The 26,689-nt window shown below is 45.9% G+C and overlaps 1 protein-coding gene across 2 annotated transcripts in view; it reads right to left on the bottom strand.

Moving 5' to 3' along the window:
• Nucleotides 1-241: 241 nt before the first annotated feature.
• The window catches only part of VPS53 (VPS53 subunit of GARP complex), a 160,850-nt gene continuing 134,402 nt past the window's right edge, over nucleotides 242-26,689 (bottom strand). For both annotated transcript variants that reach the window (XM_036268118.1, XM_036268119.1), the window contains 5 exons: nucleotides 22,641-22,789; nucleotides 18,658-18,727; nucleotides 5,540-5,677; nucleotides 3,675-3,779; nucleotides 242-3,226 (listed from right to left, as the gene is read on the bottom strand). In XM_036268118.1, the coding sequence (XP_036124011.1) occupies nucleotides 3,056-3,226; nucleotides 3,675-3,779; nucleotides 5,540-5,677; nucleotides 18,658-18,727; nucleotides 22,641-22,789 (633 nt within the window). In that variant the 3' untranslated portion in view covers nucleotides 242-3,055. The remainder of the gene's footprint in view (nucleotides 3,227-3,674; nucleotides 3,780-5,539; nucleotides 5,678-18,657; nucleotides 18,728-22,640; nucleotides 22,790-26,689) is intronic.

Here is a 26,689-nt window from a genome sequence, read left to right as displayed (position 1 = left end):
GGGGCACCGTTTTCGGGGTGGTGGGCAGGTCCCAGGGACTGGGTCTTTGTTCTTCAAGAGGGAGGAGTGGTGATCGTTAGCCTCAATGAGCACTGATCTGGGGGGCAAAACACCCTCCCTTGGTTCCCGGTGAAGATGCAAACAGCGCTGTCCCCATCCTGGGCACCTCGAAGCCGGCTCTCAGAAGTCTCTCCACAATAAGAGCAGCAGTGAACTCTTTATCAGTTGTAAATGACTCATATTTATTTTAACCACATAAAGTGATTTCAAGGCTTTTATAAGGGGCTACAGAAAGAGGAATGAACAATATCTGAGTCTAGCTCTTAATAACAGTAATTAGCTACCATTTTTAATCAATGTCTGCTTCTTTATATATGTTATTCCAACATGACAGTAATAAATAAACCTTCCTTTGGGGGCTGGCTCATCAGAACGGGACGAATCCCCGTCAGCATGGGACAGCACAGTTTCTGGCAGGGTCCCGACTAGCCACACGAGTTACATGAAAGCGGCTGGCTATCAGCAAAGCGTCTTCACCACGGCGATCACAGTTTAATTGTACAGTAATTTCACTTGCTCAGAGAGCCGGCAAGTTACACATTTATGAAAATGTCTACAGGAACCGTTCGATACAGCTAATTTCTCTCTACTGCAATGGTTCTTAATGAGGAGGACACATTACAATCACTTGTAGGACTTTTCAACCTTATGGCCAGGCCCCTCCGGACTTACTCAGTCTCCAGGCAGCTGTATCGGTGACAGGAGCCCCGTGACCTGGAGGCACTCCCTCCGCTGAGACCCATGCTCTCCTCTGGGGACGCACTCGCAGCGCTCGGGCCCCATCAGTGAGACATTTAACATGCAGCTTCTGCCGACATCCGCTGACTCCTTGGAGGTTACTGACAGTATAATAAATCAACAGAGCAACTTCCCTGGCTGTAACCACCAATCAGCGGAACACAGGGCTTGACATTTCAATGCCACTATGGAGACATCCAGAAAATGACTCCCCACGAACGAACCAAAAAGGAAGTATGGATCTGAAAACACTGAGTGGCGAGAACCAGGTGCAGCAGCCCCCGGGTTTTCCTGGCTTCCCAGATCGATGACAGATGGCTGCAGTGAGCGTGCTGTTTGGAGACCGGCCACTGTCCCTTCTCGCACAAGCGGGCGGAGGACATAACCTCCCTTGGTGCTAGCCCGTTAACCTCCCCGGACAGACGCGGGCACCCTGAAATCCCTCGGGCTGCCTCGGCTCTCCCCTCCCTCCCCACAGGCCTGCACTTTTCCTATTGAGCCATCTTTTCCTAACTGAGCTCAGCTAAAAGCCACACCTCTTTCTTCCACCATATCCTCTCTCCTCGGTGTTCCTGAGTCTGAGATGCTCACCACATGAGTCAGACCGACCAGCAGGAGTAGGCTGGAGGCTGATGGAGAAACGAGGCCAGGAGAACGCGGGGCCGATGGGCTGAGTGGGGGCGAGAGGCCGACAGAGGGAAGGAGCAGGCGCCGAGGGGTCACAGGGGGAGGGCGGGAGACACGTCGGCTTCTGGGCAGGTTTTCAAGCCTTCACGTTTCCCACCTGACGGCTGTCACAAGTTTCATGAACGTTTAGGAAACGTCCTCTAACCTGAGTGTCATCTGCTGCCCCAGCTTTATCCTGAGGCCTGGTCTGGGCACTCTGTCAGAAGCTCACCTTCCTCCTCAGCCTCGCTCTACCTGGCCGACAGATTGTTCCTACTTCCCGAACCTGCGCTGTGACTCCGGGTCCCTGCAGCCGGGTCACAGCGGACGAGGCTTGCTTTCCAGGGAACAGGGCCACTGTGACCGTTCTCCTGACGCAGGCTGACGGGTGGAGCCCGTGAGGCAACTCTCCTGCGCAGCTGCCTGGCCCCGGGCCGCGGGGGCGCACGGGCAGGCCAGGTTCTGAGGCGGTGCTCAAGGTCAGTGCCCGGTTCCCAGGTCCACGGACCTGGGCTCTTTATCACTGGTGATAAAGTAACATGTCCGTCTGGCACCATACATCGCCTTTGCTGGTTTCAGATCAATTCTACAGTGTTTTGGATTTGAGGACGAACGGGTAGGAAGGGAGTTAGAGGGCACAGGCGTCCTGGGCTGCAGATCAATTCTACAGTGTTTTGGATTTGAGGACGAACGGGTAGGAAGGGAGTTAGAGGGCACAGGCGTCCTGGGCTGCCCATCGCTTCATCGGAGGAGAACGCCGAGGACAGTTTCTAGGAAACTTCCTGGTTTCCCTTCACAGAGGGCGCTCCCTCCCCTAAGTCAGGCGCAGGGTGGGAATAAAGAAATGGAGAAAATACCTCACATCACACAGCGAGTGTGCCAAGCTTAGAAGCCTCTCTCCCAGTCAGATGTGGGTCTGCCCCACACCCAGGCCAGGAGCCCATGGCACAGAGGGCACCTGCGTCCGAGGCCCGGCACACACGTCCCCCCGGGCGGGAGGCACAGAGGCATTGTTTCTGGGATGCACACAGAGAGGGAACCGGAAATTAATGAGTCGTGAGGATACAGGGAGAGATGGGCCACGTCGAAAAGCACCAGAAGCAAAGTATGCTCCCAAACTGAGCTTTACGTGGAAGCGAGCGCCTGCTTCCAGGTCCTTCATAAAGCAAGGCTGGCTTCCTGCACCTGTACCTGCCACTTCATTCACTCGGGCCTAGCGCCAGCCTCAAGCAGCAGCAGATGCAGGAGGGTGAGATCCAAGCTTTGTCACCCAAGCTGCCCAGAAGGCGCATGTGAGGAACCCACGTGCCAGAGAGTGTGACTGCAGAGGGAGGGAGGCTGCGGAGTCCATGACATTGGGACCGTGGAGAGCAGCCCCCCACCCAGCGCTGCCTCTGCCGCAGGAACCAGAGACCACTGAAACTGCCTTGTGACAGCCTGCCCCTTACCTGGCTTCTCCCATTAGGACAGGGATTAAGAGAGGGAATGAGAGACACACATCAACCACCCAAATGTCCCAGGAAGTTGCAACACTGACCATCTGAGTCAGGGGGAGCACAGGAGGGGTGGGGGCTTCCAGGGAGCTACGCTCCTACAGTCTCTTTTTAATTAGTTTCTCCAGTTTGCGGATGCGAGAGGATTCCTGTTCCGGCGTGGGAGCCAGCAGCGACAGGGAGCTGGCGCCCTCCGGCCCGGCGGGCGGCGTGGGGAGCCTCTGGCGGAAGAGCTCCAGCATGCTGCTCTGCTCGCTCCTCTTCAGTCCCTGGGTGGAGAGAGAGCACAGTGTGAAGTCTGGCCAGGAAGGCCTAAGGGGCAAGTGCAGCATCTGGGGTGCTCTCAGCCGAGGGCTGCAAACCGCACAATACTCTGGGCTGACGGCTGACACTCAGCAGAGGAAAGAAAGATAGAAGGGTAGGGGAGGAGGAAGAAGTTGAGAGAAGAAAGGACATGTAAACAGGCCGGGGAAGGTAAAACTTTCTTCAGTCCATTCCTTCCACTGAGCATGGTTCTCGGTGGGGCATGGAGCAATCAGCAAGTTCACATGCCTGTATCCTCCTCCTCACAAGGCCTCTTGGCATGCGGTTTGCGGCAGGGGGCCAGGCACGTGCACCCCGAGAAAGCTCCCCAGGGCCCGTGTCCCACTCCCCCCTGTCAGGAACCACTGGGGTGAGAAGCCCGTGCATGTGGACAACACAAGACCCTGAATTAACCTTCATGTCCAGTATCTTCTGGAAGGTTTCCGTGTTGCAGTCCGTGAGGAGTTTGATGTAGTTGTCAACAAATACCACCGAGGGTTCATGAGGGGCCATCACAACCTACAAGGGAGAGAGACAAGAGCAGGTGCCCACGTCAGCTCACGACTGGAGGGCCCGCCGCACTGTGAGCTGCCCACAGACAGAGAGACAGGCTTACAGCAGCAGCAACCTCAGCCGTGGGAACCCGACGGGAACCCATCGCCACGTCAGTTCAGTCAATGCTCCTAAATGTGCTGAGTCACAAACACCACCTGGACTGCTTTTTATGTGCAGATTCCCGAGTCCTCCTCTGAAGATTCTGAGGGCCTGAGTGGGGTCCCATGTGATTTTTAAAATATCAGGACCATTTTGGAAATGCTATGTTTAGAGGGTTTCCTGTTTGAGAGGTTTCGTGGTACCTGCTCCTTGTGTCTCGACATATCATTGTTCCTGAGGACTGGTCAGCAAAGGCACCGATTTAAGTAGATTATCTCAAAATCCAAACCCCTAAAAGCTGCCTCACTCTTTTCAAGACTCAGAGTCTGGAATTTCATTTAATTCCATTCAAGCAACATATACGCAGGAGGACGGTGATGGCGTCCCGATGCTCACATTCGTTCCCACTTGGTTTGGAAATGCAGTGTCTGACTCTCTTCCTCCAGCCACTGGCTTTGTTTTGAATTCCTGAGCATGCAACTCAGAGCGGCGAGGAGTAGTTCAGGCAGAAATTCTCTGCAGAAACGTCTAAATGTCATTCTTTCATTTCAAAGCACAACATTCATGAAACAAAGATCGAGTCACATTTTTTCAATAAACATGAAACTTGAATGACTTTTTCAGCCATTAGAATATACTCAAGATTGTTTTCCTGTCAGGGAACAAAATCAAGGTCGTTTCAACATGTGTTTGCTATCACACTAATCTGGGAAAACTGGTGTTAATTATTTCATAAATATTTGTACCTAAGTACACATCCACTGAGGGAAGTGTTTTATTATACTTAGGAAACATGGAGAAAATAGATGCTATTTGGGAAAAGTTTAAAAAGAAAAAGGAAAAACATTCCCTGCAGAGATTTCCAAACTCTGCCCGTGAACCAGCTGCAGCAGACAAGGATCAGCGCTGCTTCCAGCTCCTCAGGCCACAAGCGCAAGGTCTGGGAGGACCCTCTGCTGGCCCCACGGCTGCCTCAGCTCCCACTGCTCCTTCTTCCTCCTGCTGTCACCAGGTCATTCTGTTTGGGAGACAGACCTGAAGAGCCTGCAGGCCCAGGAAATGTTAATTTCATGATAGTTCCATTGGTTCTCTAGTTTTGTCCCTTCTTCTCAACAAGTACAGGTGAAAATCAGATGCAGGTGCCTAAAGCCTCAGGCATTCGCGACATCACCCCCCAGATAACAGTTTGTTCACTGGAGGCTTAGAAAGCCCATTGCTGATTGAGCCAGTTACAGAAACATCTGTTCGGCGTTCTTGTGAAGTTGCCGAGTTTGGAAAGCCGAAGCGGCTTATGTGAAAGGGAGTGACTGACAGGTGGGCTGGAAACTCCTGCTGAGAAGCAGAGACCCTTAACTTAGACACTGATTCGCGGAGATACCCTGCCTAATTTCCAACCTCGGCCCAATCTCATTACAAGGGAATCCTATGACAACGGAGAATTCATTTGTCAGGAAGATTTACTGAGCCCCAAGGAACTGTCTACTGATTTTCAACAATGTCTGATTAGGCTAAAATCTAGTCCCACCAAAGAATACGGACGATCCTTTGTGACCTGTGGGGACAGGCCCTGATCTGTGCTTCAAAACCAGCCCCTTTAACAGGAACCCAGGAAGACACAAGCCCACCTTGAGGATCATCTCCGCCCGGGTCATGCCTTTCACAACAATCTTGGTGTAACTGGCAGGCGCTTTCCTCACCACCTGTGAGCCAATGGAAGGTAGATCGAGCAGGACCATCTTCAGGGAATGGGTGTCCAGCAGCAGCTGTGGGAGCGAAGCAGAATCGTACTCGTCACTTCCTATGGACACAACACCTAGTGCACCCATGCCGATTGGTAACAGTTCCCTGATTTTTTTTTTTACTTCCTCACCCAAGGGCATTTTTCCATTTATCATCAGCTAGAGTAGCAGGGAGGGAGAGACACAGACAGAGAAGCATCAATGTGATAGAGCCACATTCCCACACGACCCCACCAGGGCAGGGGGTGAACCGCAACCGAGGTGCATGCCCTTGACCAGAATCGAACCCGAGACTTATTGATTCGCAGGCCGATGCTCTAACTGCTGAGCAAAACCAGCCAGAGCCATTTTCCTGATTTTAAATGTAATAATTCTCACTAGAGAAAACTTAGAAAATAAAACAAATATAAAAGGAAAAACATTAGTTATAATGCCCATCACCCAGGAAAAAAAATAACAAGAAGCCATGGTAAAAATTTGGTATTATTCCTACCAGTCTGTGTATATGTATATAAAAACTAGAATTACACTGTACATAGTTTTATGACCTGTTTTTTTCCATTCAATATAAGAAATTTTTGAATTCTATTTTTCCATCTTAGCAGTCTTTCAAAATAGCATGATTTATGATGGCTATACAGTACTCTGTGTGTGTGTGTGTGTGTAACTTTAACATATTTAACCATTCCCTTACAATTTGTATCTAGATTTTTATTTTTATAAATAATGAGTGCTGTGCTGAACGACTTTGTACATGTAATCCCAGGTCTATCAATGGCATTTCCTTAGGGGGCAGCCTTTGGGACAGATCAAAGCAAAGGACATTTTGAGGCTCTTGATACATATCTTGAACGGCTTTCCAAATGGAACGCACCTACTCACACCTGCCAGTAGTGCAGACAGCACCCTCACTGGCACTGAAAACTGATAAAAATCTCGCTTATTCAACAGGCAAAAATGGTACCCAGTATTGCTGTATTTTGAATTTCTCTGAATGCTAGTGAGGATATAGAAGATTAAACCAAATTTAAACACTTGTCTCTGAGAACAATCTGCCCTTTTTGGTTGTTGTTTCTCTTCAATGCTAATTGTTTGGAAGGATATTAACTTTCCTGATTGCCAGGAATGATGCTAGAAATGTTTCACCTCAATTAGTCTTTAAAACACCCTGGCCTGTAGGTGTTTATGGTTCCTATTTTATAGATAAGAAAATCAGAGATCCAGAGGTTAAATAACTTGCTCAAAGTATCTGCAGGATGGATGGGGTCAGATGAGGAGGTGGGCAGGCTGCAGGGCCCTCTCCAGCTGCCCAAGTTCAGTGGCCCAGGGCAGTGCTGGCTTAGGTCTCACCCTGCTTCCTGCTCACTCCAGGTGTACTGCTCACCGGCGGCTGCTCTTGGCAACCAGGGGGCACCGAAATGGCTGAAGCCCGTTCAGAGAGTTTATGAGAATGGAACACACGTACACCAACCAGACAAAGGCAGCAGTGGAGTGCCAGTCCCACCACTACCACCGCCGCAGCTCTGGTTCAGGACGAGGCTTGCTGTGTCTGCCGTGGCCTGCTGCTCTCAGAAAGCCTTGCATCATTCCATCAAACAAGACCACTCGAGGCTGCAGGATACCCGCATGCCCTCATTCTGCCTGTACTTTCCTATGGACAGGAGAAGTAATGACTAAAGACAGACACTATGAATGGTCACAGTGATTATAATATTGATAATGGCATAAAATTTGGAGAATGTATCAACGTTTTTCTTGGAATAACTTAAATGGAAATATTACTTTCAAAAGATGGTGAGGTATTGACAAACTGATTCTAAGGTTTATATGGAGATACAAAAGACCCCAAACAGCCAACACAATATTGAAGAAGAAGAACAAAGTTGGAGAACTGACATCACCCTGACTTCAAGACTTATTATACAGGTACAGTAATTAAGACAGCATGGTATTGGTAAAAGAACAGACAAACACATCAATAGAGCAGAAGAGACAGCCCGGAAATAGACCCACACAAATACAGTAAACAAGTCTTTCACAAAGGAGCAAGGCAATACAACGGAGCAAAAACAGTCTTTTCAACAAATGCTCCAGGAACAACTGGACAACCACATGCAAAAATGAAAAAGAACAGACTTTACACCCTTCTCAAAAATTAATTTAAAATGGATCACATAGCCCTGGCCAGTTTTGCTTAGTGGTTAGAGCGTTGGTCCACAGACCAAAGGGTCATGAGTTTGATTCTCGGTTAAGGGCACATATCTGGATTGCAGGTTTGATCCCCAGCCCTGGTCAGGGTCATGCGGGAGGCAACCATTTGATGTGTCTCTCTCACATCGATGTCTCTCTCTCTCTCCCTCTCCCCTCCTCCCTCCCTTCCACTCTATCTAAAAATCAATGGAACTCTGGCCGGTTTGACTCAGCAGTTAGAGTGTCGGTCTGTGGTCCAGAGAGACCCGAGTTCGGTTCCTGCTAAGGGCACGTACCTTGGTTGCAGTTTGTCCCTGGCCCTGGTTGGGTCGTGCGGCTGGCAGCCACTCGATGTGTCCCTTTCACATCAATGTTTCTCTCTCTCTCTCTTCCTCCCTTTCCCTCCCACTCTATCTGAACAAAAAATGGAAAAATGTCCTCGGGTGAGGATTAAATAAATAAATAAATGGAAAAATATCCTTAGGTGAGGATTAACAGCAACAACAAAATAATAAATAAAATGGATCACAAACCTAAATGTAAAATACAAAACTAGAAGATAACATAGGAGAAAACCTAGATGACCTTGGGTACGGTGATGACTTTTTAGATATAACTCCAAAGACATGATCTATGAAAAAAATACTTGATAAGCTGGACTTCATTAAAATGGAAACCTGATGTTCTGCAAAAAACAATGTCAAAGGAATAAGAAGACAAACCACAGATTGGGAGAAAATATCTGCAAAAGACACATCTGACAAAGAATTGTTACCCAGCAATCCTGCTTCTAGGTATTGACCCAAAGGAGTTAAAAACTTATGTCCACACAAAATCCTGTACACAGAGGTTTTTAACAGCTTTATTCATAATTGCTTGAACTTGGAAGCAAACAAGATGCCCTTCAGTAGCTGAGTGGATAAACTGTGGTACATCCAGACAATGGAATATTATTCTACTCTTAAAAAAAAAGAAAAAGAGCTATAAAGTCATGAAAAGACAGGAAGGAATCTTAAATGCATATTGCTAAGTGAAAGAAGCCCGTCTGAAAGGGCTACACACTGTGTTTCCAAGACATTCCAGAGAAGGCAAAACTATGGAGACAGTAACAAGATCAGTGGTTGCCAGGGGTTGGGATGGCGGATGAGAGGAAGAGGTAGAGCACAGATTTTCAGGACAGTGACACTACTCTGTATGGGGCTATAATAGTGGACACATGTCATTATACATTTGTCCGAACTCACAGAATGTACAACGCTAAGAGCGAACCCTAATGTAAACTACAGACTTTGAGTTAATAATGATGTGTCAGTGTGGGTTCATCAATTGTAACAAATGTGCCACTCTGGTGGGGATGTTGATAATGAAAGAGGCCAAGCATGTGTGGGGGCAGGGGTATATGGGAACTCTGTACCTGCCCTTCAATTTTGTTATGAACCTTAAACTTCTCTCTAAATAAATAAAGCCTCAATTTTAAAAAATGGTGAGGAAGGAGTAACCTAATGCAGTCATGTGGCCCATGGCCTAAACTCTGTAGGTCAGTCACCTGCAGACCAGGAAAGTGCTAGGGCTTTTGATTTTCTAGATTTCCAGGGATGAAAATTCTTACTTTCCTAGTACTGGTTTTTTGCAAAGGCTGTAGGCTTACAGAGAAAGGTACCCAAGCGTGCGGAGGAGAGACGAGCGTAGACTGCCCGAGGCCTGTACAAAGAGCTGGACATCAGAATACCTCCCAGACCCACACTGGCACCAATCACTGCCCTTCCTCAGAGGTAACCCTCTACAAGCCTCTGAAGAACGAGTATGCTAATTCCAGACAGATCAAATACCTAGACATAAAAAGAAAAACTTTAAGAAGAAAATAGAAATTATTTTTATTACTTATGGGTAGAGAAAAATGTGAAACACAGGAAAGAGTGAAAAATCTACTTTAAAATAAGTCTATATCAAAAGATACATAAACAAGGTAAAAAGGCACACACCTGAAGAGAATGTCTACAATATTGGCAAAAGCAACAGTAACAACAATAGCGGGCACAGATCTGAACAGGCAATTCACAAAAACAGAAACTCAGGTGCTCACAAGGCGTGTGAAATGATAGTTAACTTTATTAGCAATCCAATAAATGCAAATTAAAACCACAACTGAATACCATTTCATACTCATCAGACAGGCAAAAGTAAAAAGGTTGATAATACCACGTGTTGTCATGGATGTGGTATAATAAAAGTGATCCTTACAATGAGAGTATAAATTAGTGAAAGCATTTTGGGGAAAGTTCAATTCTATCTATTTATCTACCTGTCTGTCTGTCTATCTAGTTATCTTTTTTTACTTGAAGATGTGCATCACCCACAATACAGCAGTCATACTTATATCCTTTAGAGAAATTCTTGCCCATGTTAAAAAAATGTTTCCTGCATCCACTGTCTGTAAAAGCAGAAGGCTGGAAACAACCTAAATGTCCATCAGTGGTGGAATGGATAAACAAAGGGTGGCACGTGCGTGCAATGGAATGTGATACTGAAGTTAAAACGAATGAACTCAAACAACATATATCAACATGGATAAATCTCAAAAAACATGATGTTGGGCAAAAATAAGCAAGGGGGGGAAATAGTATATATAGTACCATTTTTATAAAGTTCAAAAATATGTGAAACAAAATTATGTATCATTTGTGAATATATATGTAACATATCCAAACACATATGGGAATGATGAAAATCAAAATCAGAAGCGCAGTTACCTCTGGGTGTGGAGGGAGGGGAATGGCAAGCGAGGGTCCCTGCGGGGCTTCAACAACAACTGTAATGATTTACTTTACATACAAAAGATCCAGAGCAAATGCGGGAGCATGTTGAGATTTGACAGAGTGGTGAGCTGGTATGCTTGACATTATTTTCTCTACTTTTATTAACTGGAAATATTTTTTTTTTTTTTTTTTTTTAAGTATACTCTTTGAGGCCTGGTGAGGATTCAACTTTATCTTCCACATGGCAAATTTTCAGATCCTTGTTAAAATCAAAGTCATGTCTTAGCATTATTTGTTGGTAGGAAAGAAAAATCAATGATTATATTTTAAAACATATGGGGATACTTATTTTTTTATACTTTCTACCTCCCAGAGATATATTATACGCATAAAAAATTACATAGACTTCAGTGAAAGAAAGAATTCTGAATGAACCAGACATAGTTTTCTACTGTCTCCCATATCTTGAGATAAGACATTTTCAATACTTGGCCAGTCAATAAAATTCTGTCCACACTAGACAGCTGCAGAGATGGAAACCTTGGTCTTGGGGTTTACAAAACGCACTGCAGTCAGAAAAGGCAGGAACTAGTCTGACACACTTAGCAGATATCTGGGAAGTCAAGGGGAAAGGCCCCATTTATCACGAGAACCTACTGGTTTTCATCTTTGAAAATAGCTAATAGTTCATCTCCTTAGGCATGAGGCATTGGGCAAGAGGGGGCCACAAGCCAAATTTGTTTGAGCCCCAGGGATAATTTTTGGGGTGGTGTGGCTCATGTTGCTAAAGGGCTACTGGGGTACAGGGCTTGCCAACATACTATGCTTGGGAAAGGTCACCATTACCCAGCAATGGAAAGCTGTGAGGTGTTTACTTCTTTCATATATATATAAATATATATATATATATATTTATATATATATATTTATATATTTTTTTTTTCTTTATTGATTTTAGAGAGAGGAAGGGAAAGGGAGACAGAAACATCTATGAGAGAGAACACTGAATGGCCGCCTCCTGCATGTCCCCCACTGGGGATCGGGCCCACAACATGGACATGTGTCCTGACCGGGAATCGAACTGGTGACCTCTTGGTGCATGGGTCTATGCTCAACCAGTGAGCCACACTGGCTGGGCTTGTTAGAGGGTTTTTTAAAAAGTAATTTTTCAACTTTATTGAGGAACTATTGACAAATATAATTTTATATATATATATATATATATATATATATATATATATATATATTTTTTAAAGTGTACAATGTGGTTATTTGATATACATTGTGGAATGATTACCAAGATCAAGATATTTAACTTTGTGTGTGTGTGTGTGTGTGTGTGTGTGTGTGTGTGGCGAGAATGCTTAAGATCTATTCTCAGCAAATTTTCAGTATATAATACATATTATTAATTATTGTCAGTTATATATTGAGTCCTCAGAACTTATTCATCTTATAACTAAAAGTGTGTACCCTTTGACCTACATATCCCTATTTCTTTCTTCCCCAGACTCCAGCAACTATCACTCTATTCTCTGTTTCTATGAATTTTATTTTTTTAGATTCCACATATAAGTGAAATGTTAAAAGTTTAAACACACATATCTTTAGCATAAGAACTCTGTTATATGTATTACAAATGGCGTCAGCAAAGAGCTGGGGGAGGACAGGATGGAGAGTCAGTGTCTGCTGGGGATGGAGCTTCAGCTTGAGGAGACAGAAAAGGTCTGGAGGCGGACGGTGGGGACGGTAGAACAACAATGTGAATGCACTTAATATTACTAAATTGTACACTTAGAAACGGTTAAAATGGTACGTTATAAGTTTCGCCACAATAAAAAACATCCATGTGAGATATAACGATAACACAAAGGTCAATAAAATAACTTCATGGACATGAACAATATTGCACAAAATTGTTTGGACTTCATAATATGACAGACCTAGGAGGGGGTATGAGAGTGTCTGGTTCAGTGCTCTTTTTTTTTTAAAGATTTTGTATTGATTTATACAGAGAGAGGAAGGGAGAGGGAGGAAGAGACATCGAGGTGATGGGCCGCCTCCCACACGCCTCCTATCAGGGATCGAGCCTGCAACCCAGGCATGTGGCCTGATAGGGAATCGAACCAGCAACCCTTCAGTGGTGCATGGGTTGACACCCAACCAACTGAGCCACACTGGCCGGGGCTGGTTCTGTGCTCTTATTTGAACACAAAGAAACTGAGCGGAGGTGGGACTGGACCCAAGTCTCAGGGTTCTTTTCCCTACACCATAATGTGCTGCTTCCTCTGTGGTAAGTTTGTGTGAATGGGTTCCATTTCTGCTGTGCGCTCAGTCATGGAGAGCATGGCCATAAGACTAATTAATGACCCTGCAAATCCCACAAGGTTCTCTGAAAATCACAAACAGGCAAGAAGCATTACAAATAACTGGTATGGTTCAGTTCCACATGCCCTTGCAACTGCTCAAGAGGACTCTAGGGCCCAAGATAAATAATTCACTTCATACAGTCACCAGGAAGAGAATAAAGAGCAGGAAAATGTCTCCTTCCCTATTTTCAGCACAAGTATTAAAGTAGAATCTAAATTTAGGATCTAGTACCTCTGTGGCCAAGCAGAGGCAGCTGAGATTAGGCTAAATCTTAGCTTTGCATTTCACAGTTTTTATTAAAGCTTGGATTACAGCCACTACACGACCGGAGGCAGACTCTATTTCAGTCTATGAGCATCTCTTTGTTAACTTCGTGACTCCTACGGTTCTGCTGCCTGAGGGAGAGCACCTCCCGCTACATGACTGCTTGGGTTTCTGAGACCAGATATTCAGGGCTAAACGTGGACTTTACATGGGGCTCCTCTGAGGGCCACACTGCCGTTCAGCCCCCTCCCCCCCCACCACGCCCTCTCCCAGGCTGGGCCCAGGCTCCTTATCACCCGCTCATATTTGTCTGAGAAAGTAACACTCTACTTTCACAGATGGTTTTCTCATTCCCGTTTCAAAGCAGGAGTCAAGACGGGCTAAACTGTTATTTTTCTGAAGATAAGGGCTTTGAGTCTGAGATGATTATTTCAACATTCTTTTAAAGAGAAAATCTGGGGAAAATAGATATAATATTGGATTTATGTGACGATATGAAAATATCACGGTTATCAGACACTAAATCAGCCAGCAAGGCTGGGGCAAAGCTGCGCTCCCCTGAACACATGTTCCCAATGAGTCACCTTTGTGCTCCAGTGGCTTCATCATGTCTAGAGACAGAAACCGAGGATGCTAAGGCTTCTTCCAGACACACTGATCGTAATCGCTCGCATCCTCTCTGATTACACACAATAGTAAGGAGAACAGAATCAATTCCCAGTGAACATGTGCTAATGAGACAACACATTGGGGCATCAGGCTGCTGTTTCCAACGGAGACTGATAGTTCTATGCTTATGACATGCAAGTGTCAAGAATTTCAAAACACTGAAATGCTCCGGTGTCTGAATCCACGCAACCTCCAGGACGTTTTCTGAGACAATACGGGTGTGGCAAATGTAGGTTTACATTTGTGAGTACATAAAACAGAGTGTATTCTTGTGTTATTACTTATTTTATTTACTTATTTATTTTTTTAATCCTCACCCGAGGACATTTTTCCATTTTTTGTTCAGATAGAGTGGGAGGGAGAGACAGGAAGACAGAGAGAGAGAGACATCGATGTGAAAGGGACACATCGAGTGGCTACCACCCGCACGACCCCAAACAGGGCCGGGGACAAACTGCAACCGAGGTACGTGCCTTTAGCGGGAACAGAACCCGGGTCTCTCTGGACCGCAGGCCGATGCTCTAACCGCTGGGCCAAACTGGCTAGGGCGTGTTATTACTTATTAATCATTGTATTATCACTGTAAACCTCCTTTTGCCCATCCCTGTATTTCTGACTGGTTAAAGGTGGTCAGCCAGACAGTTAGCGGCAAACACTGGCTAGATGTTACTCTGCAGAGAGACGGGCAATGACAGCAGAGACTCAGCATGTCCCCAGTCTGAGGAAGCTTACCTTGCTGAGAGCTGGCATTTGCGGAGGCCTTCCCCTGCGCAAGACACCGTACCCAGCGCTGTATGTGCATTAGCTATTGAATCCCTGCAACTACCCTGTGAGACGGTACTAGGATTGTCCCCATTTGATAGATGAGGAAACTAAAGTGCTGGGAGGTTAAGTAACTTGTCTAAGGACGGACAAACAGTTGCTACGTCACAGACAGGATTCAGCCTCAGACTCAGTGATTCTGGAGCCGGTGACCTTAATGCTCACACCACCCTGCCTTTCCACAGCCTAGCAAGGCCGCTCACTCACAAAGAGTACAAAAACACGCATCGCACTTACAGAGTAGAGAAATCCCCCATATTCACAGAGATCACATCTCTCTGGCTTTGAGGCTTTACGAGGCCCAAGATGCACTAGGACACATGCCACTTACTGATGCATGACACCAGCACAGCCACGAACCCAGTGTGAGGACAAGTCATGAAGCTGGGGGAGAGCCGGACCTCTACCAAGTCGACTAACTTGATGGAAGAGCAGGAGTTACAGAAATGGCTTGAATTATATAACCTTCTTTCTTAAAAATGTAGTTTGAGTTCTTTCAAACATATAAAGTAACTGACACAGGTTCACTAATTGTTGCTAGGTAGAGGCCAAGAAAGAATTTATTTCAAACTTTGGTCAAGATGGTGGCGTAGGTAAACGCGGTATCACATCCTCCCACAACCACATCAAAGTTACAACTAAACTACAGAACAGCCATCATTCAAAACGCCTGAAATCAAGCTGAATGGAAGTCCTACAACTACGAAATTAAAGAAGCTGCCACATTGATACTGGTAGGAGCGGGGGAGGCGGACAGGCTGGTCTCACACCCACGTGTGGTGGATAAAAATCAGGAGGACACCTCGGCTGGGAAGGTCCTCCCTGGGGACTGAGGGATCCCCATCCCACTCCAGGCGCCCAGCTCAGGGTTCCAGTGCCAGGAAGAGAAGTCCCCATCACTTCTGGCTGGAAAAACCAACGGGAACTGAGGCTCAGGGGGGCTGAGGCTGCGGGAGCCCCCAGGCAGCTCCTTAAAGGACCCGTGCACGGACTTATCAGACTTGCACCCTCCAGGCTCCCACGTCGGGGAGGCAGCTTGAAAGGCACCAGAGTCATATGGAGAAGAACTGAGTTGTTTGAACTGAACTGTTGGAGCAAGGGCTGGAGAGGCGGCTTTCTGTCAGAGGCCTTTGTTCCTTTGGTGAGCCCTTCCCTGGGGCGGCAGACAGCCACCATATCTGGGACTCCAGCAACCTGGCTCACACTGGTAGCCCCGCCTTGGTGATTCCCTGAGGCCCTGCCCCACCCAACTTTCAGGCCCACCCAAGCTGTTGCCAGTTGCTTTACCATAGGATTGGCCTGTCTTGGATCCTGCTTCAGGTTTTCCTAAATTCTTTCAAACGAGCAGCATCTGGTCTCAGCGAGCCCCATACCTCTCGTTAAGTAATACACAGAAACAAACACAGGGAGGCAGCCAAAATGAGGAGACAAAGAAACAGGTCCCAAATGAAAGAACAGAACAAAACTCCAGAAAATGAACTAAGCGAAATGGAGATAAGCAACTTAACAGACGCTGAGTTCAAAACAGTGCTTGTAAGGATGCTCAATGGACTTAGTGAGAACCTCAGTGAACTTAGTGAAAGAGCATAAAAAAGGACCAGTCATAAATGAAGGAGGCACTAACTGAAATAAAGAATAATTTATACAGATTCAATAGTAGAGTAGGTAAAGCTAAGAAGCAAACCATCGCGTTGGAATATAAGGAAGCAAAAAACACCCAATCAGAACAGCAAAAAGAAAAAAAGAATCCAAGAAAATGAGGATAGTGTAAGGAGCCTCTGGGACAACTTCAAGCGTACCAACATTTGCATCTTGGGGGTGCCAGAAGGAGAAGAGACAGAACAAGAAATCGAAAACCTCTTTGAAACAATAATGGCAGCTCTGGCCGGTTTGGCTCAGTGGTTAGAGCGTCCGCCTGCGGTCCGGAGAGACCCGGGTTCGGTTCCCGCTAAGGGCACGTACCTCGGTTGCAGTTTGTCCCCGGCCCTGGTTGGTCGTGCGGGTGGCAGCCACTCGATGTGTCCCTTTCACATCAATGTTTCCCTCTCTCTCTCTTCTTCTCTCTCCCTCCCACTCTGTTTGTACAAAAAATGGAAAAATGTCCTCGGTGAGGACAAAAAAAAAAGAAACAATAATGGCAGAAAACTTTCCTAACTTGGTGAAGGAAACAGACATACAAGTCCAGGAAGCACAGAGAGTCTCAAACAAGATGTACCCCAAGAGGCACACACCAAGACACATCATCATCAAAATGCAAAAGGTTCAAGACAAAGAGAGAATCTTAAAAGCAGCAAAAGAAAAGCAGTTAGTTACCTACAAGGGAGTCCCATAAGACTGTCAGCTGATTTCTCAAAAGAAACTTTGCAGGCCAGAAGGGAGTGGCAATAAATATTCAGAGTGATGAAACGCAAGAACCTACAACCAAGATTACTCTGTTCTGCAAAGCTGTCGATGGCCAGATAAAGAGCTTCCCAGACAAGGAAAAGCTAAAGGAGTTCATCATCATCAAACTATTATTATATGAAATGTTGAAGGGTCTTCTTGAAGAAAAAGATAAGAAATATGAACAAACAAAATGGCATTGAATATACATATCTATTGACAATTGAATCTACAAACAAAATGAACAAGCAGAACAGAAACATTCTCATAGATACAGAGAACATTTTGTTGGTTTCCAGATGGGAAGGTGGTTGGGGGAAGAGGCGAAAAAGGTGAAGGAATTAAGAAGTACAAATTGGCTGTTAGACTGAAAAACCTCAAACGGAAGGGGGGTGGAAGGTGGGAAGAAATAAACCAAAGAACTTATATGTATATATGCATAACCAATGGACACAGACAACAGTTTGGGGAAAGGCAGGAGGGGGGCGGGAGTGTGGAGGAGGGGGTCAATGGGGGAAAAAGTGAGGAACATCTGTAATACATTCAACAATAAAGATAAGTTTAAAGAAATCAAAATAAAAATTTTAAAAAAGGATTTATTTCAATGAATGTATGAAAATAGTTTATGATCAGTATATGAATAGTCTGCATCTAAGTAGATGTTTTTAGAGAATTAGGGGCTAAATATTATTGTTTCTTTTAAAAAACTACCCTCTGAACTTAAACTACTCTGTGAACTCAAACGGCTCATATTTCGGGTAGTCTCAATAGGTGGTAGCTGAAAAGAGGTGACTTCGCTGTGGCAGTAACTCAATTCATGTGCTGAGCTGACACAGTCTATGAAGAGAAGTCTTTTTTTTTTTGTACATCCCCCAGCGGGAACTGAACCCAGGCCTCTCTGGTCCGCAGGCCGAAGCTCCAACCGCTGAGCCAAACTGGCCAGGGCTGAAGAGATGTCTTAAGGCACAGGATCCAAGTGAATGGAGTGGAGCTAACTAAGGAAGACTTCTTGGGGGAGGTGAACAGAGTTTCTCGGCACCAAAACAAGAAGCCTTTCTTTGCTATTCTCAGTGGTCTCTGCCATGGAATCCAGAGCCTCTGCTGCTGCCTCTGCCTGGACTCTTCTCCTAGTCCCTCTCGAGCCCCAGCTCTCAGAGGAGCCCTCTCTGACCATCAAATGCAAAGCCATTTCTCCCTCACGCCCATAACCTAGTTTTATACCCTTTAGCATACCTATCTTCTAATTTCTTTGTTAAGTTGTATATTATCTGTATTTTCTTACTAGAATATAAGTATCATAAAGGTGAGATCTCTTCTGTCTTGTTCACTGTGGTGTATGTATACCCTGTACCTAGGAAATGCCTGGGTACTTAGTAGATGCTCAACAAAAAATTTTTACATAAATGGATAACCGGATTAAACCATCAGGTCACCATACTGATCCAAACGGGAAAACAGCAATTTTATTCCTCCAGAGCAGATCTATACTAGAAAGATACGCGTTTGATCTACGACCAAAGCCATAGAGACCCTATACCGATTTCATCTCACCTGTTCTGCTCCCACCATGCTAATTGGCTTGCACTTGAAGAGGTGGGTGATGAACTTGGGAATGAAGGAGCTGTGGATAAAAACAAAACGACAAATTAAGCTTTTTCAGTCTTCTGTCTGTTAAGAACTGTAGAAAAAAAATTTTAAGGCCCTGCTTCTTTCCAGCAGGAAACTAAGAAACAAAGTAGACACTTCTGTGGCCTCCCAGCATCCATTGCCTTTTTTCCATTGCCAAAGCCCTGGTTTTATTTAGGTACACGTGGCCTTGGGATGCCAGGGAAAAGTTGATCCCGCCTGAACTACAGAGCGGAAGTCTAAGTAGCCTCAGCCAGTCAGAGTGTGGCATTCCCTTGGTAACGGTTGTTGGTTCTGAGATGGGAACATGATCTAAGCTGGCCCAATCAGATTGGAGGGAAGGATTTTATTGCATGGTTGTGGCCAGACTATCTCTTCTTCTTTAGGTATTCTTGTATTTGGTTATAAAAGCAGCCGTCTCTCCACCATTCTGAGGATGAAGCCAGCCCTAAGGCAGTGAGTAGGATAAAGAACTTGGGTCCTTAATGACATGGCTGAATCCCTGAATCAACCATCCTTGCATTTGCCCCTACTCTGGGCTTCCAGTTAGATGAAATAAAAAGCTCACCTTCTGTATAAGTCATTTTGAATCAGGGCTTCTATCACTGGTAGCTAAAATCACCTTAACAGGTATGAGAGTGAAACATACATGAGGTCGTTATGGGACCTTAAAGGCAAAAATGGGAAATAATTGTTAAGGGAGTAACTGTCAGATCAAGAATGAAATATCTGATCTTCCCCAATTTACTGGGGACTGCAGGGCAACTTGGGTTCCACTTATGCATTCACTGGTTGAACCGATGATGATGCTTGTTTGGGGAAAGGGACAATGACATTTTAATAAGTCAGGGGCGTTTTAGAAAAAACTGCAGAGGATTGAATAGGGAAAGCTGGGTTGTCCTGGTGCAGAAGAGAAAGTATGGGAACTAGAAATGCCTACAATCAAGGCCAGGTCCAGAGTGACAGACCTGAAGTGTCTTAAGGGCCCATGACCAGAGGAGGCACAGTGGCAATAAAGCAGGATCTGTAGGCCGGCAGACTGGATCGCATCCACCCAGTCACTGAAGTCAGAAACTGAGTTATCCTAGACAGCTCCCTCCCCCTCAACCCCTATATCCAATCAGCTACCAGCTCTTCCCCTGAACCCCCACATCCACCCCGCGACCATTCCCACTGCTACTGCCCTTTCTCACTTGAGCTCTTTCCACTGTTTCCTAACTAGTCTCCCAGCCTTCAGCCTCATCCTTTCGAGTCCATCTGCCACCAAAGGGATTTATTTCAAATGCAAATATGATCAAGACCTTCCCCTGATTAAAACTCTTATAAGGCTGCAGACAAGGCCTTCCTCGGTTGTCTTTTTAAAAAAATTTTAATTGATTTTTTAGAGGAAGAGAGAGAGAGAGAGAGAAACACTGATTTGTTGTTCCACTTATGAATTGACTGGTTGCTTTTTGTATGTGCCTTGACCGAGGATTGAATCCTGAAACCTTGGTGTATCAGAATGATGCTCTAACCAACTGAGCTACCCCCAGACGGGGCTTGTCTTGATTCTGTCCCAGCCTCATCATGCTAAGTAAGCCCTGGCACCCTATGCTTCAACCAGGTGAGCTACTCGCAGATCCCACAGTTCTGCAGGCTACTGTATGCCTCTGTGCCTTTGTGTACACGGCTCCCTGTCTGGAATGCTCTTCCCCGCGGCCTTGTGGGTCAGTCAAGGACATCTCACCTATAAAGCCTTTGTAGTCACCATATTCTTTCTACCATATTCTACATAGAGTCCACAGACCCCTAGTCTAACATCTAACCTACTTTATCACACTTATTTGCTTACATGTCTGTTACCCTCCACTTTACCGTAAGGCAAATGAGAATTAGGATGATGGTTATTAAGTCAAAGCATTTAATTCTGTGTCTGAGACACAGCAGGTACTCAAGTTAATGCCTGTTGAATAAATAATAAATAGTAATAAAAATGACAGCAGCTACCACTTTTTTTTTAAAATCCTCACTCAAAGATATTTTTCTATTTATCTTCAGATAGAGTGGGAGAGAGGGAGAGAAAGGAAGAGAGAGAGACACACACACACCGACTGGTTGCCTCCTGCATGACCCCAACCAGGGCTAGGGACAAATCGCAACCTAGGTACATGCCCTTGGCTGGAATGGAATCCGCGACTCATTGGTCCATGGGCTGACGCTCTACAGCTGAGCCAAACCAGCCAGGGTGCAGCTACCACTTTTTGAAGTCCTAATAACGTGGTGGGTAACTGTTAAGCTCTTCTCCATCCCCTTGGGATGGTGGTGGCTATTGCTCTTGGCTGGGGAAACTCCCATCTCTGAGGTTTCTAGTCTTCCACTGGGATTCTAGAAGGATGAGAGAGATGGGCATCCTGTTCCCAGCTCACCCAATATGGGCTTCATAATAAAATGAAAAGGCTTGCCCAGCTCGTATGGCTCAGTGGTTGAGGGTCGACCGTTGCACCAAGAGGTCACTGGTTTGATTGCTGATCAGGGCAGATGCCCAGGTTGTGGGCCCGATCCCCAGTGAGGGGCATGCAGGAGGCAGCCAATCAATGTTCTCTCTTATCGATGTTTCTCTCTCTCTCTCCCCCTTCTTCTCTCTCTAAAATCAGTGAAGAAAAACATAAATAAATAAAATAAAATGAAAGGACTCTGAGAGAAGTGAGGCTGGTGCTGGGACTAGCCAAGTAAAGTCACGCTAATGTGTGACCACACTGGAGATTTTTGGCCACAGTAAACTTTTACAGAGATACTGTTTCTACCAGTTCTATGGGGAGTGTCACCATGTGATTTATCAGCAATGCTTTCAACACACACTAATGAGCACACTGAGAGCGAAGGGAATGTCAATCCTGGTTCATCTGCCATACTGCAGACATTAACGCCTCCCTGGAGAGGCCACTCGATCTCTTCTTGACAAAGTGGAAACCGAAGCTGACGCCACAAGCCACTCCATAATTGTGGTTCCTCAGGGATTTATTTGTGAGGCAGAAGAAAAGCCTTAATTGAATACAAACAGGGAGATATTTGGGGAGGACAGAAAGTTGGAGTTCTAAATTACCCTTCGGGACTTGGAGGAGAACAACCCAAATACAGTAGCTGGGACTGGGCTGACCTTCCTGAAGCCCTTTGCCGAGGTGTTTGCCAAAGTGCTTGCTTGATAACTGGTCAGAGGAGGCACTGACCCTCTACACTGTCTGGTGGGGGGGGGGGGGGGGGGGGGGGAGGGGGAAGCAGTGCTGCAGCCAGACACTGACTGGCTGGCAAAGGGCCCAACTATTTCCCTGCTTCAACACATCAAGCCAGGAAGAGCCACACAAAAGGATGTGGCAGGAAGACACGCAGCTCAGTGCTCACTCCCTCCACCCTGGCAACGGAGCCCCCTGACTCGCCCTTCCTGACTTCTAGTACCTTTTCTGGACTCAAGGACATCCCAGGGGATCAATTCTGGCAGCCACAGCTACAGCTACTATGGGGAAGGAGGAAGAGAAGGCTCAAAGAAACAGAACTGACGGTTCCTACCCTTCAAAAGCTCATAATCTCACTGGTGAGACAAAATGTATATATGAAATCACTGAAACAGAATTTTAATTATTCAAAAGGGGGGGAGCAGGGACACAGCTCTGTCCACATGATTCAAAATATCAGGATCCCCTCCTCACGTTTCTGTTTGTCTTGACGTGGTTGATGATTACGTTGCTGTTACTGCTACCGATGACTTAGGTGGATTTAGTTTTATTATTAGGCTTCTTCTGGGTACAAAACAGTTAGTTTGCCCGCCGACGAGAATGAGCCCTCACTGGCTGGTGGAGACCCCTGGACGGTGGGCGTGCCACTGGTAGGTGTGGCCTCAAAGTAACCCAGTGAAAGACTGTTCCAGGACTTACTTTGCAAATTTAATGCAGAACTGAGTGAAGTATTTCCGTGTCGAAGCCAGGTTGTCACGGATGATGGGGACGTTCTGCTTAATGTGAAGAATGACAGAGGTGACATAGGGGCTCTGGTCACCAACGTGCTCCACATTCTGCCACTGCATCTGCAAATGGAGACAGGACAGGACACGCCTTTAGAAGCCCCACAGGAGGACAGCCTTACCTGTTACCAGGGAAGGGGCAAGGGGAGTGGAAAGTAGGCCACAGCTTGCTACCACAGTTGCCATTTTGTTTCGGAGAATGTGTCTTACCCGGTTGGCAGTGGCTGACTGTGAATCAAAACAAGTGCGCTCACCTCATCTTTGACAGTGAGGCATGACTCAGGCATCTTTTCCTTCCCTGCCCCCCTCATGCTTGAAACAGCCCTCCCTTCCCTTCCACGTGGCCGTCTTCTACAGACACCTCACGGGGAGCCTGTTCTTCTGTCCGCTGGTGCGCCAGACAGGGACTGTGGGAGAGCAGAACGGCAGCCTGCGCGACCAGACAGGTAGCGGGGCTACAATAAATGAAACCTGGACGAGAGCTAACGTGTGCCTTTATTTCACGTAAATTGAGGAGGTTTTATTTTATTTTATTTTTTAGAGAGAGAAAGAAACACCAATGTGAGAGAGAAACACTGATCAGTTGCCTCCCATACGTGCCTCGACCGGAGATTGAACCTGCAACCTTTCAGTACACAGGACAATGCTCCAACCAACTGAACCACCGGACAGGGAGGGAGGAGCTTTTTAAAAAAGGAAACTGGAAATAATATGTGGTGTGAGACCTGCTTCCAAATAATCTGGGGTTGAAGGGAATGAATACAACAAGGTTAGTGAAGCTTGGTGATGGGCACATGAGGTTCATTATGTTTGCCCTACTTTTGTACATTATTGAAATTTTCCATAATAAAACATTAGATTCTCACTTATAAAACCTTTGGGATTATGTTGGGATTTCAATCAAGGGAAAGGAGAGAGGCTCTCTGGCAAACCCGAGGGGCAGATCAGAGGGTAAGGCAGCAACAGGGGAACAGGGCAAGGATGAGGCACAGGGACTGTGTGGATGGCGGCGGTGGAAGAGATGAGCATCACCGAGAGAGCACTGAGGTGGTCCTTGACCAGGCCTCGGACAGACATGGAGAAGAAGGGGTGCTGTAGCGCCTCTTCCCCCTCGGGTAGGTACAGGAGAAGAGGGCAGCAGCAGCCCAGCTCTCGGCCTTCCTGGAAGCTGGGCAGGGTGGGCACTCGAATCCCGAAGAGAGTGGGAATGTGCTGGAGGAACTCTGCTGAGTCAGCCTCACAGAATGGAGCTGGGCTGTCTGCGAAAAAGATCCAAAGCCAAACACAAACCATATAATATGTTCATAGAAGGAGGGCAGTAGTTCTGAGGCCTTGATGTCTCTGGCAAGAGAACACTATTTTTATAGAGCTCTTGGGGAGAGAAAAAATTCAATACTGAGAGAACTTGTTTAAAGGAATCATATTGTACATGGACGATTCCCCAGCTCCTGGGAAGCTCAAGTGACTTTATGCCTTGTCCTAATGTTTCTTTAAATCAGCAGATGTTTATATTCTAAAAGCTTCAGGTATGTATAAGCACAGAACCCTAAAAAAGCAGGAAGGAACCTCCACCTTCATTTCACAGATAAGAAAACCAAGGCCCAGAGACTTTAAGTCTTGTGTGCAGTGTCACAACGAGGCTCCAGACATAAAAGGTCTCTACTTTTTTTTACTGGGGAAAAACAGAAACAAACACTGGAGAAAGAGTGGAGAGGTCTGGTATGAACTGACTTTATATTCTAATGCTTTGGTTATGTGTAATATTTTCCTCATTCTCTTTCATCTCATTCAAGAGACTTCCTTTTCTGTCTTATGCTAGAGATTCGACCCATCCATGCAGGGAGTATCCTGGGTGACTTCCGATGAGCTCGCGGGGTGAGGCCAGAACGGGCAGGCGCTGTCAGCGTCTCCGCTCCGTCTTGCTTTCCCCAGCTCCGCAGCAACACCTGGAGCAGAAGCTCCGGGTAAACACTAAGCCGGGGAAGGAGACTGACCCCAACCCTCTAATCAACACAAAGTGCTTCCAGAGTAATGACTACTGTTTTCCAAGCTGGCCGAATTTTATATTTCAACATCTCAGAAAGTGAATAAACAATTGTCTAAACATGCCAGCCCTCCATTAATAGAAGACCACAAAGGGAGGTGGCAACATGCCCTGTCATTGGTTAAAGGCAATTCTGAAGTAAGACAGGGCAGGGGATGTGGGCTGTGGGACTTCAAGTTCCTGCTGGTGAGCTAGAGCTAACTTCTTTTTAAAAAATTAAAAAAAAAAAAATTCTCACCCGAGGATATTTTTCTATTTATCTTCAGATCGACTGGGAGGGAAAGAAAGAGAAAAAGGGAGAGAGAAACACTGATGTGACAGGAACCCATCGACTTGTTGCCTCCCGCTCGACCCCGACCAGGGCTGGGAATGAACCGCAACCGAGGCCCGTGCCCTTGTCTACAATTGAACCCGTGACTCATTGGTCTGCGGGCCAACACTCTAACTGCTGAGTCAAACCGGCCAGGGCTAAAAAAATTTTTTTTTAAGTATGTTTTTATTGAATTTAGAGGGGGAGAGAGAGAGAGAGAAACATTGATGTGAGAAAGAAACATCAACCCGTTGCCTCCCATATGCACCCTGACCAGGGATCAAACCAGAAACCTGGGTAGGTGCTTTGACTGGGAATCGAACCCTGCCCTGACCAGGGCTAGAATCTGCGACCTTTCAGTGCATGGGACACACTCAGTCAACTGAACCATACAGGCTAGGGTGACCTAATGTCTGTTGATTACCAATGGCCAGGTCAGTGCCCGCATTTAGAACATATGTGAAGAGATCTAATTTGCTTTAATACTTTAGCCAATTATGATGCTCACCACTGGTCAAGTTAACAGAAGTATTAAGCAAAAGTCAAGCAGATTCATGATTTTAAGTTTAAGTCAGCTTAATGAAGTACTGAAACAACTTAAAGTACTGGAGAACAAAGAAAGTTAACATCACATTTACTATTTTTTAAAAAAAATCCTCACCCGAGGATATTTTTCCATTTATCTTCAAATAGAGAAGGAGGGGGAGAAGAGAGAGAGAGAGAGAGAGAGAGAGACAGAGACAGAGACACACATTGATGTGAGAGAGACACATCGACTGGTTGCTTCCCGCATAACCCTGACCAGGGCCGGGGATGAACCGCAACCGAGAAATGTGCCCTTGACTGGAATTGAACCCGTGACCCTTTGGTCTACAGGCCAATGCTCTAACCACTAAGGAAAACCAGCCAGGACTCCTATTTTATTTTTAAATTGCAAGACATAGTTAACAGTGATTCTGTCTAGTCACTGCCTCAGATAGCTAATGCTTGCCATCATCCATCCTGGAAGACTTAGGTTTTGGGTTGTAACTTGAATGTCCCAAGACACCTGCATTAGGACCTACTATGTGCAGGTCACTTTGCCTGGCACTTTGCACACATCGCCTCAGTTACTATTCATACATGATCTCATATAGTTCTCCTTACGATTTTGCAAATGAAGAAACTCAAAAAGCTCAAAGAGGTGACTTGCCCAAAGTTACACAGCTGGTAAATGGTAGAGACAACCTAGATCTGTCTAAAGCCCAAGTACCACACCAGGCTGCTTCCTAGACACTGCCTAAAAAACAGTTACAAAAAAAAGAATGAAAGCATTTACTTCAAGGCAAGCGGTTTCTGAAGGAGAAACGGATGAAATATACAGTGGTCAAGCACAGCACTCTTTCAAAACCAGAAAGAAGAACAGCTTGCATTGGAAGAACAATCACCATGAAAAGCCATCTGTAGAAATAAGACTCCAAGTTTTCCAGGTAAATGTGGCATCTGACATTTAAAATTTACCCCTCCTTACTTAAAGCGTCTCCTTTGGTGCTTTTTTGTTCAGGGGGTGGGGTGGAATACCACTGGTAGTATATAAACCACGAGGAAAACAGTTTGCAAAGAAGTAGTA

This window comes from Molossus molossus, unplaced genomic scaffold, assembly GCF_014108415.1.
Source record: "Molossus molossus isolate mMolMol1 unplaced genomic scaffold, mMolMol1.p scaffold_m16_p_19, whole genome shotgun sequence".
In the NCBI taxonomy this organism is placed as follows: domain Eukaryota; kingdom Metazoa; phylum Chordata; class Mammalia; order Chiroptera; family Molossidae; genus Molossus; species Molossus molossus.
Note: the sequence above shows the minus strand (reverse complement) of the source record. Positions and strands in the feature narration are given on the sequence as shown.